The sequence below is a fragment of the Clarias gariepinus genome, chromosome 20 (assembly GCF_024256425.1).
Source record: "Clarias gariepinus isolate MV-2021 ecotype Netherlands chromosome 20, CGAR_prim_01v2, whole genome shotgun sequence".
NCBI classification, from domain to species: domain Eukaryota; kingdom Metazoa; phylum Chordata; class Actinopteri; order Siluriformes; family Clariidae; genus Clarias; species Clarias gariepinus.
In genome coordinates, this window is record NC_071119.1 from 4161661 (window position 1) to 4183617 (window position 21957).

The window sequence follows — 21957 nt, forward strand, 5'->3', positions numbered from 1 at the left end:
TCACCGTGGACGCGACATGTTAATAATGCTAATACAGGCCGCGTACAACACCATCGCGTCTCAAATGTCCAAATGTGGAAGTGCCCCAAACCACACCGTGTGTGTGTGTGTGTGTGTGTGTGTGTTGCCTGTGTAGTGAATAAAGCTTGGATTAGGACACGTCCATCAAGTGTTTACTTGCAGTGTGAAAAGGGAATGAAGTTTGCGTGCAGTTCTCCTCATTATCAATGTAGATGCGTTGTGTGTGTGTGTGTGTGTGTGTGTGTGTGTGTGTGTCGGTGTATCATAAAGATTTATTGCATGGAGCCTGCTCATTATCATGAAGACTGGACTGACTCACTCAAGCAGAGAATTAAAATCCCTAATTGTGCTGTCACCCTCTCGCCTGTTCCCCCGCTCTGCCTCTCTATCTGTGTGACTCGCTCTGTGCCACGTCTCTCCCTTCTTCCTGTCTCAACTCTTCCCTCTGTGATGTTACCTCAGTGGCCCGACTCCACGGTGACCCAGGAGCTGTCGTGTTAAAGAAGGTTAAGGATGAAGTGCGAGCGTTGGACCCGGACACGGCCGCGAACTGAATAGCTTGTGTTTGGGAAAGGTTTTCAGGAGACGTTTTTTTTTCGTCTCATGCAAAGGACGAATCGGAAAACGGAAAAGAAAAAAAAACGATCATCTTGGATGATTCCTCTTTAGTTAGATGAGATCGTTTGTGTAAATGTGACCGAAGACTAAACTAGTCCTTCACTGTGGATATGAGATGAGGTGGATGAAAGCTTGTGCACATTAAACTGAATCTCGCTCTCGCTTTCTTTTTTTCTCTCTCGCTTTCTTTTTCCTCTCGCAGCTTCTCTCTTAGACTTGTCAGGAACATTACAGCTTAAACCGACAGGGTTAAGGACCTTAGCCCCTTCTCTCTCCCTGCTCTCTTTGTATGTATGTGTGAGTGTGAGTGTGTGTGCCGCTGCTAGGAAATGCCAGACCACTGATAAACACACACACACTTACACCCACACACCCACACACACACACAAACCGAGCGAGAAATCCCACTTGTAAACAGGGAACAAACACACCAATATGACAAAAGCTCAACGGAAATTGAGCAGCATCTGAGGAAAATGGCTTCAATTCACAGCTGAACAGAAAGCTCCTCCAAGACTGGTCCAATTTCCAAGCCTATATGTGTGTGTGTGTGTGTGTGTGTGTGTCAAAGAGAATCCAGATAAGGCTTCCCTTAGAGAGAAAAAAAAATGAGCCAATTCAACTTATTTAATATTATACAGAACACACTGTATTAAGTGCATCATATTACCCGTGTAATCCGTACCCGAGTGGATACTAATATAGTCTTGTACTGGGGACGTGTCCCAAACCACACAACTTATTCACTGGACACCATTTGTAAAGTTATGTGTCCGAAAAATACACTATTCATATATCATGTTGGGCGCATACACACCATGTCAAGTGCACCATGGGTGCGTCCCAAACCGCACACCATGTTCAGTATAAAGACCGGATGAGTAAAGACACTAACGTTTGTTTGGGATGCGACCCAAACCACAAACATGATACACTCTTAAAGCTAAAAAAAAAAAAAAAATCCATACTGTATTATAACAACATCCATGGGCGGGTCCCAAACCACAATCAGATTGACTACAGTATAAGAAGTCGCATAAACCTTATCGGGGTACCATGGAGTGGATGGATCCCAAACCGTACACCTTATTCACTACGTAGGCCATACACAGACCTCATCACAAATGCCCATCATTCTTAGTTTCAAAGTCCTAAAGGCACATCCCAATCCACATTGGACGCCTCAAACCATAATTCTCTCTCTGTAGGCCGTCTAAGGGCACTACCAGTCCATAGAGGACGTGTCCCAAATCACACACTCTACAGTATGTAGGTTACATAAACTGTGTCTCACCTTACAATGCGGACGTGGGATTCACCATACAGGCCAAACAAGTGCTCAAGCTGCAAATCTGAATACTATCGTTTAACTGTGGGTGTGTCACAAATCAGCTGGCCTATTTACTACACACTGATCACGTATTAAATTACAAACATGAACAATAAAACCAGCTAGGTTTTGGGTTCCTGTTGTGCCATTTGGGCAGCTATGTTCCCTCAGGAGCCCGAGGCAGCTCCAGCAGCACCAAGGCAGCTCCAGGACTAGTTTGGAGCCCAATTTCAAGCCAGATCTTTTTTTTCTTCAAACCACCAAAGCACCAGCCCTCAGACAGAAAAAAAACCAGTTCCAAAGTGGCACCAACATTTCGCTGGGCTAGAACAAAGAACCACTTACGTCAGGGGCTGGCAGGCTGGATTATCATGACCAACTAAAAACTTGTGACAAATTGTCTCCTTGCACTTTGGTCTTCGTCTGAAGTCCAAAAAACTTCCAGAACAAAGCCAAATTATCCGCAGATACCGCATGAGATGTTTCAGTGGGGTACGAGAGATTCAACAGAATAATTCATCTTGAAAAATGGAGAAAAAAAATAACGAAGGGCGACCTTGGGCGAAGTGGCGCTGGTAATCCGCATTTTGAGAAGCACAACGAGCGTGCAAAGGCTTTTTTAGTAATGATGCTTTGATCATCGAGTAGACTCGCAAAGCCGATAAAACTGCTAGCAAAGCCTCGCTGAATATTTCCATTGTGCCTGCGGCTAGCATTGCCGGGAAAATAGAAATGTAGACAGACGTACACAGTGACGTAATGACGTGATTCTCTAGGCCATGGAAAAACAAAACCAGTTCTTTAGGGGCACAAGCAGCAGACATGACATAGCAGCTGGTTTACTTTGGTGGAAAAGGGGTAACGGTGTGGCTCCACAGGACGTCCAGTGTTGTCTGGTGACGGATCCTTTGGGTGCTATGGGCTGTTGGTTGAGGTCTCCATTGGTCTGACTTGTTTGCCTGCCGCATGCAATGGGTGCGTGATTGGATTGGGAGCTGGAGAGCTCGGAGGCCGGGCGTTTTGTCTGCTGGACCCCGTGTGCGACAGCTTGTGATGCACTGGGTGTTCTGGTGCCTTTCTATTGCGGCCAGCATTTGATTTGTGTTGCAATGGCTTGGGATGGCAGTGGGATCGGACCAGGCCATTGGGCATGGGTGGGCACCAGTTTACTGGTATATAACTGGAAATCAATGTTAGGCCACATACAGTACAGTAAACACTTTCTCAAATGTCACATTAGAATGAGTGTAATGTGGTTGTGTCCAGACTGCATACTGTACATAAGCCACATTCCCTCGTCAGAGCAGTACGGCGGGACACGTACCAAATCATAATTTCCTAGATTTTATACATTCTGTACTTTCCGTCCACCACAGACGTGTCCCAAACCACATACCACGCTCCATATCGTTCATTTCAACTTATACCGTAATACAAATTGTTCGGCTTGACACTCTGAACCGCTCAACCGTTATCGTTTAACACCAGTACACTCTACACTATTCTCTCTCTCTCTCTCTCTTGCTCTCTCTATGTCTCACTCTGTCTCTCTTTTTTTTTTTTAAAGGTCACTCTGTGTCAGAGTAAAGCTCTTCATTTGCTCCTCAGCCGCCGGAACCGAATGAGCACACAACACGGCCGCACGCTAACGAAACGAAACGGAGCGGCGAGTAATTTATCCTGTCACCGACTCCGACGGCTTCCCTCAAGCCTACATCCCCATTAGCTGCGTTGCGTGAGCGTGTGTGTGAGGTTACACACTCCAGGAATTTTTAGCTCGATCTCTTAATGAACCTCGGCTGTGTTAAAACTGCAGCTACGAAGCTACGTCCGGGAAAAAAAAAAAAAACACGTGTCAGGGTGGTGTACATCTCTGTAGCCTTGACATATTATGATTACAGGATGTCCTTTCATGGGCGTATCCTTGTGACGAATTAATACTGAAATTTACTACAACTGTACAGACTGTAGCGCTACTCGGAATTTACCAGGTAGAAATGTATATATTTGCGCGGCAAACGTACGGATGTAAAGTTCACCATTTTGTCCTCGGCCGCGCGCTAAGCACTTAGCGATGATCACTATTAGTCCAGGGAAACAATGAGCTATTTTACAGAGATACGAAAGGCGAGACGGACGATTACGTTTGATCTAATGTGCATCGTGAGGACGAATCTAAATAAGGATAAAAGACGGTAGAACCGTTTAAATGAAAGGGTGAGGGGGGATGGAGCGAGAAAGGGAGAGAGAGAGAGAGGGAAAGAAGAGGAAAGGTAAAAAGGACAGACGAGAGATATGACAGCTAGCGTCTGTTCCCACAGCTGGCCCCGGGCCCTCCCTCCTTTTTAAAAGCTCAGCAGGAGTCATTACCAGTAGGGGGGCGAGTTCACCCCCTATATTACCACTTCGGCCCCCCATTAACCGTCCAGCCCCCCCCCCTCATGATACGCGAACACTTCTACCTCATCCTGCGCTAAGCGTGTCAGTCCTCCTATCTGTCATTATAATGGCTGTTGTTATGCTGATATGCACAGTAGGAGCGACACACAGCCGGATCGCACTTCAATCACCGTCCCCGTGTGCGTGTGTGTGTGTGTGTGTTGCACAATTAGACGACGGTTCTGGAATTCCAGCTGATGAGCCGGGATTTGTGAAGCTCTTGATTACAAGTAGTAAAATGTTCTGGCAATATTACATTTTCTTTTATACCACTGCGATGTTAAATTCTCCAGTGTGATTGGCTTTGACGCCGACGCGGCACGTGACCAATAACAACAGCAAAAACAGGTTAAGTGTAACTTAAGACCATTGTCTTACTAATGTTACAGCAAACCTGAGGAAAATATAAATATTCCTGACAGTTTTGTTTCTGTTTTCTTTCTTTTTCTACCCTTTTCATTACATGTACGGTATATGTCTCAACGAGCATTAAATTACTAGCCTCAGTTAACACCTAACTGGGGAGGATTTGTTCAATTTGTGATAATTCAATATCCGTGAGTGAATATCAGTTAAAGTGAAATTTTGTATTGTGAAACACATTTTCCCATAAAAAAACAACATAAATGCAGATAATCCGTTCCAGCCACCCAAAAATATTATCAATATTAACAATTCCCAACACTTTAATCATATTTATTGCATATAAAAATATTTCGAAACGATATATAAATTAAATAAAATATGAAATAAATAGACATTAAACCTCACTTAACCTTAATTTATGATTCCTCGCGGCACCGGCAGCTTTAAAAACCAAACTGAAAGTGTCTCCGTTTTCTTGTTGCTACCGTCTTTGATAACATTCTTGGGACCCGCGGTGCCATGTCTTTACTTAATCTTGCACAAAATGAAAAAAAAAAAACACAAAAAAATATGTAAAAAATATGGCTTTAACTGATGCAAACAAGTTTTAAACGGCAGTTTCAACTTAGCCAATGATTTGAGTCAGTTCAGTTTGGCTCAGTTCATATGCCGAAAATGCTTCGTAATCCGAGGCAAATTTCTTGCAAAATTTTAGTTCTTCAAGGAAATTGGTGTGCCGAAGTACCACTGTATATGTATAATGACTTAATCATAACATGCTAGCTCAAATCGCCCACCCACTCACTCATCGTCATTACCGCTTAATTCTGTATTTAGGGAGCCTATCCCAGTAGGCTTAGGGCATGAAGCAGGGTACACCCTGGACAGGGTGCCAATCCATCGCAGGGCACACACACACACTTATTTACACCCTATGGGCAATTTGGGAACATCAATTAATCTAACCTATATGTCTTTAGAATGTGGGAGGAAATCAGGGTCCCCTGAGGACCGCAACCACTCGTGACCTTAAAATCAAGATTCTCAATAAGGAATTAATTATGGAATAGAATAAGAATGAAATATAGAAAAACTTAGCTATAGAAAAAGAATCTAAAAAAAAAAAAACAATATAGACAATATGGCTGTACAAATATGGAAAATATGAAAAAAGTTGTGTAAATTAATATAGAATTTAAATAGAGGAATGTGCAAATATGCATGAATGTGAGATATAATGACCATAAAAATGTGCAATGTGGAAAACAATATGAAATAGAAATGTCCAGCGTGAGTGCAAATGTGCATGAATGTTAACTAACGCTATTTAAATTGTTAGCCTGTTTTTTTAACTTAGCTTTCATTGTCAATATTCTGTAAAGTGTAATTACGTCCATTTATAAGACTATTTCTTATTGATGTGCCCCCATATCTAAGAGAAAGTTTGACATTTTGACACTTCTTACGTCCTCACATTAAGAGTAAAAATGACACAGCAGCTTTTCTAAATCACAGCCTGAGTTAAACAATAGCTGTTAAAATTAATCTTTGATTTAATTCGTGAATTTCTTAATCATTTACCACCATATTGAAGAGAATGTTGACATTTCTGACCATTCTGTTTTAGTTTAACACACTTTATGCTGGCACATTGTGTTTAAAAGGCAAAAAAAGACATCAACATGCTAGCTATTTAAATTGTTAGCCTCAGTCGATGTTGATTTTCTAGCAAGTATATTCTAACTATTACACAAAGCTTACCTTCATATCCTCCATTTTCTAAAACTGTTTTGACAATCGGTCTCCATGGTTATTCATATTAATAACTCAGTAAAATGGTAGCTAATTCAATTATTAGCCGTATAATAGCTAACTGCTCATCTTCCAAAGATTGGAATTTGTGACAAGTATCTTGTTTTATCTTGTTATTCCTTCAAATTTAAAAAGAAAAAAGCAGGAACATGCTAGCTATCTAAATCGCTAGTCTCTAAGTGTTAATATTCCGCTAGGTATAACTACAGTATGTTAACTTTTATACTGATTCAATAATTTATTAATTACATCAGTATCTGAGGAAAAAAGTTGACATTGTAAATAAAAGTCCAATCAGTAATATGTTAAAGCATTAGCTCCAGTTGTTAGCTAGCTTCTATGCTCAGAATCGATTTTCTGGTATATGTGTTATTACAGTATGTTACATATATAAGGAATTTCCCTTTATATTTGAGAAAAATATCAACTTCACTGACAATTATTGAGTTTTTTTTATGCTCATGCGCATAATGTAAAGGGTTAATTCAATTCAATTTTATTAATATACCGATTTTAACAATGGTCGTTGTCTTAAAGCGGCTTCACAAAATGAAAAGAAAATTTATGGAGGTGTGTATGAGTGAGAAAAAATGTGTTTAGATAATAATGAGAATGTAAGATGGTCCCTGCTGAACAAGCCGAGGGCGACGGTGCTGAGGAAAAAACTCCCTGAGATGGTAATGGGATGAAACCGTTGGGAGGAACCGGACTCAACAGGGAACCCATCCTCATCTGGGTGATAAAAAATAGAAATTATATAACGACATCACGTGTGTTAGGCTTCCACTCACAAGGTTAAAGATTAAACAGCAATATGCTATCTATCTAAATCGCTAGCTTTGGTTATTATCTAGCTTCCAGGTTCTGTGTTATTTAGCTAGGTGTGAATAAAGTATGTCAAATTTTAGATGTAATCATTTCTTAATGATTTACAGCAGTATCTGAGAAACGTTGACACTCCTGACAATTTCAGCATTTTTCTTTTTTACACTCCGCACTTTTTCCGTGTACAAGTCAAATTTGTAACATGCTAACTATCTAAATCCTTAGGTTAAGTCATAAGTTAGCTTACATACTCAAAGAACATTAATCTAATTTTAGTCTTAATTAACCTTTTCTTAGTAATTGATCTATAAATTTAAACTTTTTTTTACAAATATAAATTTGTAAATAACGTAAACTCTGCCTTTACGTTGCACGTCTAAAAAATTAACCAGCAGCATGCTAGCTACGTAAATTATTCGCCTCAGTCATTACCCAGGTTTCCTGCATCCCTACAGCCTTCACCATTTCATCAATCGGTGAGCAGGTCGCGCGTTCATCTCGCTTCAATATAAACCGACAACATTTTGTAAACTGCTTTATTCTGCTATACACCAATACTGATTATTTTAATATTTTAAAACTGGACTCTAGATCGACATAAAAACATGACTTAAAATTAAAAACACATTGTGGAAGTAACGTACAATACATAAACATTACAGGACACAAACAGGACAGACGTTCCAACACAATACAGTTAAGATTAGCAGAATAATGCTTTCAGACTTAAAACGTAAACTCGATTATTAAGACTGCCCCCGGTGACGCTCGAAAGCCAGCGGGGGGGAAAATGTGTGCAAGTCATTTGTGGACGTAAGGCGTCCGTTTCTGTTCTTCAACTCCAGACCTTCAAAAGACCAATTTACATAAAAACAGGAGCCATGAAAAGTGGTCGTGGTTAAACTCGTGTTGCGTCAGACGCCGAGCGCGAGCGAGAAGTGACGTGCGGTAACGGCGTTCGCTGGAGACGGGAAACAAGGTCAGACTTTAGAGGTGGACAGGATGTCTTCCACCAGGTGTTTGTAGACCCAGGCGTCTCCTTTGAGCCTCTGACGCCGGATTCCCACCACCTCAGGTTTCTGCAGGAGACACACCTCCAGCTCGAACTGCATCGTCACCTTCCCGAAGTCCGACTGTGTGCGACACTTCAGCGTGTACCTGAGAGAGAAAGAGAGAGAGAGAGAGAGAGAGAGAGAGAGAGAGAGAAACGCTTAGTGCAGTAGTGACTGACTGGTGGATTATTTTCCTATAACCGCACACCCCACAGTGTGTTACTCCTCTTGTTAACCACTTGTTAGCGACTCACCCTTTCTGCACGTAGTCCACGTTCTTCTCTGGTAAAACCTTCAGGATCTGATTGAGGACCTGGTCTGCGTTACTCTGGCTGGTCATCGTCACGTTGTACTGCGCCTACATCATCACACACACACAGGCTCTCAAACATCACACTGCTTTTACAGCATACCGAATTTACTAGGAAAAAAAAGTGGAAGTGAAAGGCAGGATGAGAGAAAGTTACGGAAGAACAAAGGGAACCAACAAAATAAAAAACAAAATAAATCGCAAAAATAAAGGAAATACTGGAGGGGTTATGAGTGACTGGAAAGGAAAAGGAAAGAATGGAAAGGGGGGAAGAAAGGCATTTCGAGACAGCCGGATACAGGAAAAGTGGACGGAAACAGAAGTAAGAGCAGACCTTGATGGAAAGAGGAGAGACAAGTGAAGGAAAAGACGAGGAAACCAGATGAAAGGAAGAAAAAGTGAAAGCAGAGACCGAAGGAAGATCAGTGGGGAACGTGAGAGAAGAGTGAATGGAAGGAAAACAAGGGAACATTTTTAATAGAATGAAGGAAGGAAGAAGGAAACAAAGACTAAATGATGGACATAATAAACGAGAAAGGAGAAGACGCGACTCCACACCTTCACCCGGCGCGGCCCGTCCCTAAGCCCCTTCCTCTTGTTGGGCGTCAGCATGGTGATGACTTTGTCCAGGCCGCGCTCCAGACTGCCGAAGACTTTCCCCGCCTTTCTCTTCTGCCCGCTGTCTCCCGGGCATCCCGCCGCGTCCAGCGAGCGAGACCTGCGGAACGAGAGACTCGTCTCACACCCGCTTTTCTTCCACATCATCTCTCCACAAACCTTCTCTCTATAAACCTTCCTCTTTCCCTGTTTATCTCTACTCAACTTCCTGTTTTATTCATCTCTCTCTCTCTCTCTCTCTTTACATTGTTTCTCTCTTTCCAGTTCAGGTCCATCCATCCGTCCCTCTCCTTACCACTCTTTCGAAACCCTCTTTGCATTAATTTCTCCTTTATCCATTTTAATTTCTCTCAAAATTAACTCAGTCTTTTCTTTCTTCTTCACTCCATCTCTCCTTCCTGCTTTCATTTATTGCCTTTCCACTCCTTTCTTTTCCCATTTCTCACTCTCTCGTTTCCTCTCATTACTTCTCTGCGTGTTAATACGTCTCCCTGCGCTTTTCCTTTCCTTTATTTATAATTTTCTCTCACTCTCTTTCCTTCACCGCCTTCCGGTTTTCTCCTCTTTTAAAAATGCATTTTCTCTTTCCCTACTTCCTTCCTTCCTTCCTTCCTCTCTTTTCTATCCCATCTTCCACTTTCTCTCATATCTCTCTTCCTTCCTCATTTATGTTCTTCCCTCTTTATCTTTTCTCCATATTGCTTCTTTCGTTCCACTATTTCTACCTCTCACTTTCTCTCCTGTCTTCCTTCATGTCACTTTTTCTTTCCATCCCTCTCGTCTTCCACTTTTCTTTCTCTTCATTCTTCTTTCCTCCTTCTCTTCTACCTTACTTCCTCTCCTTCCCTGTTTTTCTTTTCTTCCCACCCAGCATTCCATCTTACACCCTCCCTCCCTTCTCATTTCGCCGGCTCTTTTCTTTATTCCCCTTCCCTCTCTTCTTTTCTTCTCCTTCCTCACACTCTCTCTTCCATCCTTCCCTTTTTCCTTTTCTATCTCTTATCATCCACCCTTCATATTTCCTCCTTCTTCTCCTCCTCCTTACACTTTTTCTTCTTTCCTCTGCCCTACCTTCACCATTTCCTGTCTCTTTTAATTCTTTCGTCTTTTTCACTTCATCCATCTCCTTCCTCCTTTTCTCTTCTACATCTCTTCCTCTCTTTCTCCTCCTCCTCTGTCAGATTATGTTCCCTTCCTCATGTTTTTTCTTCTCCTTCATCCAACTTCTTGTCCCTTCCTTTCATTCTCTTTCTAATTTTCCTTTTTTTCCTCCTTTTACAGTATGTTCTTTTGTCCTTCGTTTCTTTTTTTCCTCCTGTCCTTCTTACTTCTAGTTCTATTGTCCTCTTGTGTGTATTTTTTTTCACTGGATGTCTCCTTGTATCCCTGTCCTCATCTAGTCTTTTTCCTCTTTTCTTTTTGCCATTTCTCTCTCTCTCTCTCTTACATCACCCCTGTAATGATTTCTCTCACTCACACACACTTTCCACTTTCATTCATTACTGCTTTAAACCTTTTCTCCCTCCCTCTCTCTCTCTCTCTCTCTCTCTTCTCCTAATTTGCACTTTATGAAGTTTTTTTATATCAGTTTCCTTCTGATATCAATCATCTCACTTTTCGTTTTTACCTTCTCTCTGGACTTAAGACGAGGATCTCAGGCACTGCGTACTGCTGATCTCCGGCCCTGCGGCCCACCACTTCTACACACACACACACACACACACACAGAGGACAAACATGTGTCACTACATGCTACACGCAACAGTCAGTACTGGGCAAAGTGACATGTACACCTGTCAGGACGCACCTTGGGATTTGTCTCGCTCACACACACACACACACACACACACACACACACACACACACACACACAATCCCCAGTGAGTTCCTGTCTGATCCGGTGTGACAGAAGAGTGTGTGTGACAGTAACGAGGTGGACGGAGAGAGAGAGAGAGAGAGAGAGAGAGATAAATGGTAACAAGGTGGCGTGATGGAGTCGAGTCACGATGATTGTTTTCCCGTGTCCGTGTGTCCTGAGGTGATTTATTTATCAGTGGTTTGTCCACGATTACGATTATTTGCGATCGTTTGTGACTGTGTGTGTCTGTCGTTTATCTTCGCGTTAAAGGTCCACTTAAAAAAGAGAAAAAAAGAAAGAAATAATAACAATAATAATAATAATAAATGAGGCGGTGAGTGTAATTGAATCAGACGGTAGATAAGGACGCGCCGAAGAGACAGAACGAGTCTCCCTGGAGAGCTGGACTCTCTCTCTCCCTCTCTCTCTCTCTCTCTCTCTCTCTCTCTCTCTCTGTGTGAATAATCAGCCGCGTCGCCTTACAGCTCGACCTCATCGCTTTAGTCGTGTGATTTATTAGTTTTTTTCCCGCCAGAAAACTTTGGAATAGAACAGGAGAAGAAAAGATGAAAGTGACTCGTGTGTGTGTGTGTGTGTGTGTCTGAACTAAACACCCTCCTCCTCTCACCTTTGTGCGTTTCCACAGGTTGGTGTTTAACGTTGTTGTTGTTGTTGTTGACGGGCGTCGTGGGAGCCGTTCTGTTGGGTCGGCTCTTCCGATTGGCTGCCGGAGTGACGGGGGCGGGCAAAGCGAAGACCACACCCCCGCTGCCGCCTTTGTGCATCGCCAAGTTCTCTTTATTCTCCCTGGTGCGCTCGTGCTTCTGTGGGCGTGGCTTGGCTGGCTCCGGCCCTGTTTCGCCCCGCCTCTTCTCAGCTGATTGACAGGCTCGCTTCTGTAACAAGGAAGAAGAAAAATGTATTTCTGTTAAAAGTGAAGAAATCAATATATGTTATATAAATGACTGTGTGTGTGTGTGTGTGTGTGTGTACCTTGCGTGGAGTGTGTGTGCTCTGCGTGTTCCTCGGCGTGAACGGGATCCAGGCCTCGTCGTCGTCGTAGCAATCAGACGGGAAAACCAGGGACCCCAGGACGGCTCTCTGTGAGACTTCATCATCTTCATCGTCATCATCGTCATCGTCGTAATCGTTATCTTCACCTTCGCTGAAATGTAGCGTCTTTTTCAACTGGAGGAGGGAAAAAAATAAACAACAAACATAAACTAACAAACAAACAAAAAAAACTTTAGCTGAAGTGATGTAATAAAGGAAGCGGATCATTCCCAGGCGCACAGAGAGTGTGAACAATGTAACACAAACTAGACTTTAGGAAAAGATCAACGTCAGTAGACAGACGAGTGTGTGCGTGTCATGTGACCTGTATTTCCTGTCCAGGTGAGCGCGCGGCGTCTGGTGCGGTCACGTCCCGTCTGAGACGCACGGGTCTCCCGCTCTGCTTCTTAACCAGGAGTAACAGATACGTGGCTGTGGTCTGGTCATATTTCCACTAAACACACACACACACACACACACACACAGAGGAATGATCATCATATAGAGAGCGATCCAATCCAAACATCATATGACTATACACACAAGATCTATAGCTGAGCCTCTACTGCCACCTGCTGGATAACTCTACAACTACTACTGTACTGCTGATTTATTTATTTATTTATTTATTTCCCCAGATAGCACAGGTACGCCGCGGAGACGTCTGCTAAAGAGCGTATCATCTGGTAAACATCGCGTTTGTTTTTTTTTATAGTCGTATTTTGATCGTCTGTAGATCGCCTGTTTGAGCTGATAAATGATGCATCGTCTTTACATCTATATGACGTCTATACGACGTAGCTTTATCATCCGAAATTTGCTGGTATGTGGAGGGGATATATATACACATATATATATATATATATCTGGAAATAGAGTGGAGAAACACCAAAGGAGAATCAACCAGAAGGTGGCGGTAGTGCAACACTTACAGATGCAAGCCGCCGATAAACTCCAAAGAAGAAGAAGAACAGCGTGTTGAGAAGACAAACGTTTGGCGGGCGAGTGGAAAAGGTAAGCAGGAATTAATTCCCATCTTTCTAAATAGAAACGAAATACTGAACATAAATGTCTTTAACGTGTTTAGTCACGTTATTTTGGTTTAAGCTATTTCTTGTATTTTTAATCACACTTAAAATACCGACGGTTATATGCGCGTGCTTAATCTGCGGTTCGGTTCTGGTTTCGGTCTGTTCTCATGAGTTGTGAAGCGACAGGAACAAGGTATAAATATTTTTCGTTTGATGAATTAAGTATCATGAATTTTAATTGAATCTATCTCTGTATTTTTTCACAGGAGTTTGTGAGTGACAGTGTCCTGTCTGCGTCTGACTTCAGGAGTTTCCTGACCAACCGTCTCTAACGGTCATATTTAAAAGTCATAACGGACAGTTATAAAGTACAAAACGTTTCTGTTGGTGTTTAATTGTTTTTCTATGATTAATACTTATTTGTGGTGTTTTATGTTTTGTACATCTTCTCAAATTGAGACTCATTTGTAAGTTGCTGCTGGTGTAAAACAGTGTTTTTATTAAATATAAAATAAAAATCTCTGTTTTATCCCGTTTGTCTTATGCTTCCTTCCTTCACAGAATTCTGTTGACCATGGTTCATTATAATTAACGGAGGGTATTTAATTGAAATAATGGGAGAGGGGTGTTTTAATAAAACGACGTCTATCCAACATGAATCAGACCTTTGGCAGATGTATGGACATCTGATTAACATCGTCTAAAGAGCGGATCAGGGACAATTTAATTCATTATAACGTCTTAAATACGTAGGCTAAGCATCGTTCTAACATCGGGCACGGACGTCTCGGCGATGTGTGTGTGCTATCTGGGCCCAGACTGTACCTCTGAAACCATCTGTATGGTGCTCTGTTTGGACCGCTTCAGCATCACAGCCATCTCGGTGATGCAGTCCTCGTCGATATGTCCAAGCTGAGACACAAAGTCAAAGAGAGGGAAAGTCAGTCTCAGAGTGACAGAGAGAGAGAGTGAGACAGAGGGACAAAGTGGGACAGCGTGGACACGTCATAAAGTTTGAAACATCAAACATCAGACCACGCGCTCTACAGTTGTGATATGAAGGGAACAAAATAAAAGAGAAACGTGTGTGTGTGTGAGAGTTACCGGACGTGTGCTGTGCCACTCCACAGGACTGCTGTACCCCTTCATCACCCAGGGATGAGCCAGGAGCTGCCTGACTGTTAAACGCCTCTTTGGCTCCACCTACAGGACAAACACAGGGACTGCGCTCAGGTATGGAAAGTTGTGTTTTTGTGTGAAGGAGATAAAAATAAAGGCAACACACAAATATGGACTGATTATTGTTACTATTATTATTATAAACATATATATTTTACTTTTACAATACTTTTTACTTACATTTTATTCATTTGTTTCTTTATCTTTGACTAAATGTCTGATCTTTTATTTTATACAAATTTATTTTTTCTAACTCTTTCTATAATATTCAGGGTTTTTTTTTTTATATTACTATCTACTCCTGTTATTTTCTTGTGCCCTATTTCTATTCTTCGCCAACACGAATGTAAATATTTGTCATAACAATAAAGCGCCTTTGAATCCTGATAGGGGGAAAAAAAAAAAGTGCGAGACTCGTCATGTTTGCGCACACACACACACACACACACACACACACCTGCATCATCTGGTTGAGGAGCAGTACACTCCCAGGAGAGAGCCAGCGAGGGTTTTCATAATGGCCTTTCTAAAACGAAAGAAAAAAATCACAATCTGAATCTGATGAGTGTTATGTTAAACAGTTCCTTTGAGATTCCTGAAGCTCCGCCCTTGTTTGGTCGTGACCCGGGGTGACGTGTGCGGGTGTGTTTCTCTAACTCACTGTGATTTTCCTGTACAGCACCATACAGTTATCATCGTCGAACGGCAGGTAGCCACACAGCAGGGCGAACAGGAGCACGCCCATACTCCAAACATCCGCCTGGAACAGAGGGGGCACACACACACACACACCCTGAGTCCGAATCCAGCACTAAAACACACACACACACACCCACCCACTCCTGTACCTACCTCTGAGCCAATATACGATTTGCCCTGGATGAGCTCCGGGGCGGCGTAGGCGGGGCTTCCACAGCACGTCATCAGTTCATAACCGAGACCGCCCTGTCGTTGTGAGACAACCCAGACGTCAGATACAAAACACACACACACAGTGGGTAGAAATGTCCAAAAAATACATCTTTTTTTTTTAAAAACCTTTGGTTTGGCACAGAGCCCGAAGTCGATCAGCTTCAGATTGTGATCCTCATCGATTAGAAGGTTTTCCTAAAAAGCAGAACACAATCAGAATACACGTTTAACTAAAACCACAGACACTTTCACCGCGCGCTGACCGCCGTACAGGTTTGAGGTCCCGGTGGGCGTATCCCTGACTGTGGACGTAAGCCAGCGCCGAGACGATCTGACGGAAGAACACGCGAGTCTCCTCCTCTGAGAGACGGTCTTTGGCGACGATGTAATCGAACAGCTCTCCTCCTGGACAGTACTGAAGAAGAAGGTTACATATAATTCACATCCGAGGAGTGCACGAGGAAGTGGAAAAGGGAACGAAAGACGTCACACACACACACACCTACCTCGAGCACCATGTATATCTTGTTCGGCGTCTCGATGACGTGATAAAGCCGACAGACGTGCTGATGGCTCAGGTTCTTCATGGCTTCGATCTCGGTCTTCACGCGAGGAAGGTCGTCCTGAAACGAGGTTCGAATCGATCAGACTAAATGACGCAGGAGAATTTCAGCACCCTCATCATCCGGGGTGTCCCGTGCTACTCACCCCCAGGACTTTCTTCTCCATGATCTTGATGGCCACCTTCTCGCCGGTCAGGATGTGTCTGCCGAGCTTGACCTTCGCGAAACCACCTGCAGAAGGAATGAAGGGTTTATCCACCGCATTCAAACATTGGGTTCTCTCTCACACACACACACAAACCGTATGCAAGTTACCTGATCCAATGGTTTCGTAAACCTCGTAGTATTTGAGGAGCTCGGCGGCATCATCTACAGGCATGACCTCACTGTGTGTTCACCTACAACACACACACACACACACACACACACACGAGAGAAAATCCAAGAGCTCATTATTTAGAATCAGAAGTCAAATATCTTATAAACGTTAAACAACAGGTATAATTCTAGTACACGCCCATGTGGGAATATGTTTCCATATATTACTGTCTGGAAAAAATTTTAAAACATCTGGCTAGATTATTTAATAATATAAAACAAATTAAGTTTTAAATAAATGATTCATAAGCTAGGAGTCGACACAGCACTCGATTCAGAAAGCTTCGAATCTGTTAACACGCTTCTGATCAACATTTCGTTAATTGTCTATATATGTATGTATATATTATATATGTTTAATGTTTATATCCTGGATTTAAATCATCTATGTTTAATCTACACTATAAATCCGGTTCCATTTGTGGATTCGACTCCAAAGCTTCAGAGTCGACTCACCGTTAAAGTGGATGGGAATCAACAGAATCGACTCGAACTCATGACTCCACTGGAGCTTTGGAGCCTCAGGTCATCTCAGTATTTCTAACTTCAAATCGTCAGATGTTTAAACCCTACAAAAACCGGTTCAACCTGAGGAGTCGACTCCAAAGATTCAGAACCGACTCGCCGTTTAAGTGGATTGGGAATCAAAGAATCGACTCCGTGGTGTTGATTTGAATCGGAATTCTACTAAAAACTAACTCTCTACAAATTACTACAACTTCCGACACAATAACGCGAAATAAACATAGTCTTTTCTAATGCGAAGTACCTGTTTAACCTTTTAATATTATGTGAGTAAAAAGTTTAAACTACACACTGTGCTGTCAGGAGAGCTGATTAAACTAGTCGACTATTTAACTTTTATATTTTATTTAATTTTACTCACCGTTTTTAATCTGAATTTAATTCCTTCACGACGAAATGAAATGAAACAGACAAAACAAACGCTGAATGTTTATTTTATTATTCTTCTGTTAACTATCCGAACATTATCCGTCCAGCCACAAACGCCGAGGAGATTTTTTTGAATTTACCACTCGGTCATTACGTCACTTCCGGTTTCCGGTTAGAATAAAAGTCTAAAAAAATCATTTTAAAAAAGCAATAAAATGATCCTTAATATCTATAAATTGTGATAAAAAAACGATAAAGTGTAATTATAAGAAGGAAAGTAGAGTATCCTATAAATTCATAGTGTAGTAAAGAAAATAACTGTTTATTAACTTTTACACAAAATTCAGTGACACGAAAAGGTGGGATTGTGCATGCTGAGTAGACTTTATGTATTTTTTATTAGTTAATTAATCAATCAATTACAATTTGTAATTGTAATTGATCAATTAAATTCTACAATACAACTGGTTTTTAAAAAGTGAATAGAACTTTTACTATTATTATTATTATTATTATTATTATTAATAATAATAATAATAATAATAATAACTGTCACTCAAATTCTAATTCAAATTTTATTTGTCACATACACAGTCATACACAGTACGATATGCAGTGAAATGCTTATACGACTGCTAGTGACCTTAAAGGAAAAGAATAGTAAAAGCTTATACATAATAAATAATAGGAATGAAAGAAATACTTTAAAAAATAAAATGAACTAGTAAAATATACTGTAATAAGAGAAATAGAGCACGGTGGTGTAGTGTTTAGCACTGTCGCCTTACACCTCCAGGGTCCGGGTTCGATTCCCAGCCAGGCTCGATTCCCGTCTCTGTGTGCATGGAGTTTGCATGTTCTCCCCGTGCTTGGTGGGTTTCCTTCTGGTTCTTCCGTTTCTTCCCACAGTCCAAAGATATGCAGGTTAGACTAATTGGCGTAGTGTGTGAATGGGTGTGTGAGTGTGTATGTGTGTGTCCTGCGATGGATTGGCACCCTGTCCAGGGTGTGCCCTAAGTTTCCTGGGATAGGCTCCAGGTCCCCCGCGACCCTGAATAGAGGATAAAGCGGTATAGAAGATGAGTGAGTGAGTGAGAGTGAGTGAGTGCATGTCCACACGGAGGAAACCTGCCAGAGAACATTCACAGTCCATGCACACAGATCCCGAAGCAGGAATTTAACCCAGACTCTGAAAATGCGAGTTGGCTATTTCTCAGCGATGCTTATGGGGAGGGAATGCTGGCCCGAATTGTCTGATCCAATAGAAGTGCTAGTGTAGCTTAAACTGTTGTAGAAAGTGAATGCTGGTTCTGACAGAAAAGAGTCTGAACACACAGTGTATCAGAGTTTGTTGCGACCGAGACTGGGTCCCCATGCAACAATGGGGAGGTAAGCATCAGAACTGGACCACAAGAAGGTGTTCTCGTCTGATGGATCACAGTTTCTTTTATATCATGCGGAAGACTCCTCCTCAGGTCGGCAACATCTACTTTCATGGACCAGTCATTCCCCTCACTGAATGGTCACTGCAGTGGGCTCTGAGCCACCTCGGCCTATCGTTATTCACGGATGTACAGCACCGTCCGAATGTTTTACTGTGGCTATGAGTCTCATCACCGTACTGTGCTTGAAGTCTTCTTCGCTTTTATACATTTATTCACCAGAACGTTCATCACAAGTGCCATTTTGACTTGAACACCCTCCGTATAAACATTGCATGATATATTTATTGGAAAAAAAATAACTCAAAGAAAGCAAAATATAAAAGGAAAGGACAGCAATAGCAAGTTATGGTGGGACTTATGGAGAAGTAGGTATCAAGCTGGGGTGGAACCATGATGGAAAGCAAATCAGAAAGCACTGTGGAGAGAACCCTCCCAATTTATCCAGGCTTGGGACTTGGGATTCCAACCCAGCCTATATTCACTGTGGTGCCAAAAGCTGGCTGGCTTTTAAGGTGGCTTTTAAAACTTGTTACTTAATGCATTAGTGAGTTGATGCTGTAAATCAAGAATCACACCTTAAGTTGTAAGACCGTTCCATACAATATGTGCTACTTGGTTGTCTTGCATGACATAATCTAGGATCTTAAAACTAGTTGTGAATATTCTTTATTTAAATCTTCTTTAATAAGACATTTAAAAGTGGTGGACAATCAGAGAGGCATCACTGCACCTACTTTAACCTAAGAAGAAAGTGACAAAAAAAAAATTGACACAGACTGGGATAATGTGATGCAAGCAAACATGAAGCACAAACCGAACAATCTTGTATTAAGTTTGACTCCAACTTGTTAAGCTTTGATGGAACCTGTGAGCTAGCTACAGTGCATATCAACCTTCACAAAAAAAAAAATCTTTGAAATTGATCAAAGAAGTCGATTCTTAACTTCCCTTTAAAATAAAGGTTTAATAATGGAGGAGACCATGAAGATAGTATGCAAGGATGTCTTTGCTGCTTTTTAGACAAACTCTAAATCAAACAGCAGAAAGAAGATTTAAACAAGAACGCCATCTTCGTCACCAAAATGGCAGGAGGATGAATGGAAACCATTGGGAAGGATATTGGCCAAGGGATTTTCAACCAAGGAGTTGCCCTGTCTGCACCCAGAGCTATATGGAGAACATGCTGACCAGCAACTCCTACACAATGGATTTGTTTATAATGGCAATGCATGTAGTTTACAGCAGGGTGAGTCTTGTTGCAACAACATTTTGACTGGACCACAGCAAAAATGAATTTATTCTAAGGAACATTAGTTCTTAGATCTCCACTCATGTCCTTACAGGATAAAGGAAAAAAAAAAAAAAATCCATATCTGATATCTCTGGATTGTTACAATGACTTAGATTGAAAGGGGTTGGTGGTTTCAAGGGCGTTTGCCCCACATTCATAACCATTAGTTCAACTTGAGATGAATTTAACCATGAACCAGCTGTTAATTGTCAATTAGTTTGCCAACAACATTACTGAACTCAAAGACCCATATTTTGAACATAAACCCTGATGCCAATACATAATTGTTTTGGTTGTACATGCAAATGTGCAAGTTTGCAAAATACTGGCATCTTCCACAGTTTTAACAGGTTTTTGGGGGAGATTGAGAAGAGGACAGGTGTGTGTGTGTGGGGGGGGGGAAGAAAGTCAAAAACATACAACGTACTGCAGGTCCATAACTTTATTCCAAGTCCAAGAACATGGCATCTCTAGCCATTGTCATGAGGCAATTTTGAATCTTAAGGTAACTGCTGGTTGAGAAGCCATCTTGGACCTCCGACAGGTAGAACTTGAAAACCTTGTAACTTGAGCTCTTGGGTCAGTAAACAGGAGCAGGTTATCCAACACATTTCTTTTCCTGTTCAATTTCTGCAAGAGAAATGGAAAGAAAGCCACAACATTGGAAAGGACAACAGCTGCTAATGTGAAACCCCAAGTAACATGTAACCTAAGTTAAGAAACAAGAAGTTCTAGGTATTCAATTGTGAAGTGGGGCCATAACCAGGCTTCAAATCATTAAGGGTATTGCAAAATGGAGATCCAAGTACCTAAAGTTAGGCATCTGGAACCTTGTTGGAATTTCATGAAATATGTACACCAAGAGGTTTTCCCCAGCGATGGTTAGAAAGAATTCCAGTGGCAGAGAAAGGCTAAATTTACAGACCTTAAACACACCAAGGACAGATGAATAAACAACCTCACCTTCTTTGGTAGGAAGGGAATTCTTCTCATGAGTCTCAGTCTTCTTCAGTTTGGACTTATCAAAGTGGGAGATCTCACTGACATCAGGCTTGTCAGACATCGTGCAGGAAGCTGGGCTTTCTAGATACACCAGAAGATGTGAATTACTTTACACTGAAAAGATGTCAGATGAGAGAAATAAACTACTTACATGCAAGGATACTGTAGATTGACCAAAGCCAAGTAGCAGTGCACCAACCACCAAGACAGCAAACAACCTTGTTGAGCTGCTTCTTTATCTGCAGTCAGGGAGATCCTGGAAGGCTCGACGTCCAATCAGAACGAACCCTGCTAACTCGGGAGGCGTTAATTGACTAATTAGTGCAATTAATTAATCTGGGGCATTGGTATTCCTTTCTGCAAAACCCAAAGTCATTTGAACAAATGAACAAGGTTTTAGGTTTTAACCTGGATTAAATCAAAGTTGATCTGCACAAGTTGTCCTGAAAAGCTTACAAATAACATTAAATATAGTTTATTTTGGTTTAGAATTTAATTCATACCTATGATAAACAATCCTGGGACTAATTTGAGGTCCCAAGTTTTCTTAAGTATAAACTGGAAGACAATTGGACAAAAGCTAACAATGGAAGTTTTTGATTCATGCCAGGCATTCGTATTCAAAACAACAATGTAAACAGTTTATTTTAATTTAGAACTGTATTCCTAGACATGCCAAATAAAATCTTAAAAGGTATTTGAGGTCCCAAGTTCCCTTAATTATAAACTGGACAATGGACAATGGAAGTTAGATTGGACAATCAATTAGACAATGAAAGTCAGTTGGACAGTGGAAGTAGTTCAAGTTTTGTTTTTTTTTAGTTTTAGTTACTAAAGTCTGGACTGGAAACCAATAATTGTGATAGTTATTAGTTTATCCTTGTTTAAACGTAATGTTTTAGATGTGCTTATGTGGTTCCTGTCACTACTACTAAAAATGTTAAAGCAGACATGTCTGAG

The 21957-nt window shown here is 41.5% G+C and overlaps 1 protein-coding gene across 1 annotated transcript; it reads right to left on the reverse strand.

The window, feature by feature from the left end:
• Positions 1-7886: 7886 nt before the first annotated feature.
• On the reverse strand, positions 7887-17391 carry melk (maternal embryonic leucine zipper kinase). The gene is made up of 18 exons (XM_053480009.1): positions 17252-17391; positions 16303-16385; positions 16133-16218; positions 15931-16047; positions 15696-15839; positions 15551-15619; positions 15365-15457; positions 15174-15272; positions 14970-15038; positions 14438-14536; positions 14159-14245; positions 12628-12756; positions 12243-12437; positions 11878-12145; positions 11019-11091; positions 9332-9491; positions 8718-8821; positions 7887-8569 (listed from the first exon to the last, which is right to left on the reverse strand). Exons 2-18 carry the CDS (start codon positions 16364-16366, stop codon positions 8392-8394), a joined length of 2034 nt encoding a protein of 677 aa, XP_053335984.1. The 5' UTR covers positions 16367-16385; positions 17252-17391; the 3' UTR covers positions 7887-8391.
• Between the last annotated feature and the right edge of the window lie 4566 nt (positions 17392-21957).

Coding starts and splice junctions, on each gene's coding strand:
- melk (XM_053480009.1), bottom strand. CDS start 16,366: ATGCCTGTAGATGATGCCGCCGAGCTCCTCAAATACTACGAGGTTTAC. Junction 15,039..15,173: donor TGCTGTACAGGAAAATCACA/GTGAGTTAGAGA, acceptor CTTTCGTTTTAG/AAAGGCCATTATGAAAACCC. Junction 12,757..14,158: donor CCATACAGATGGTTTCAGAG/GTACAGTCTGGG, acceptor GTGTGTGTTTAG/TGGAAATATGACCAGACCAC.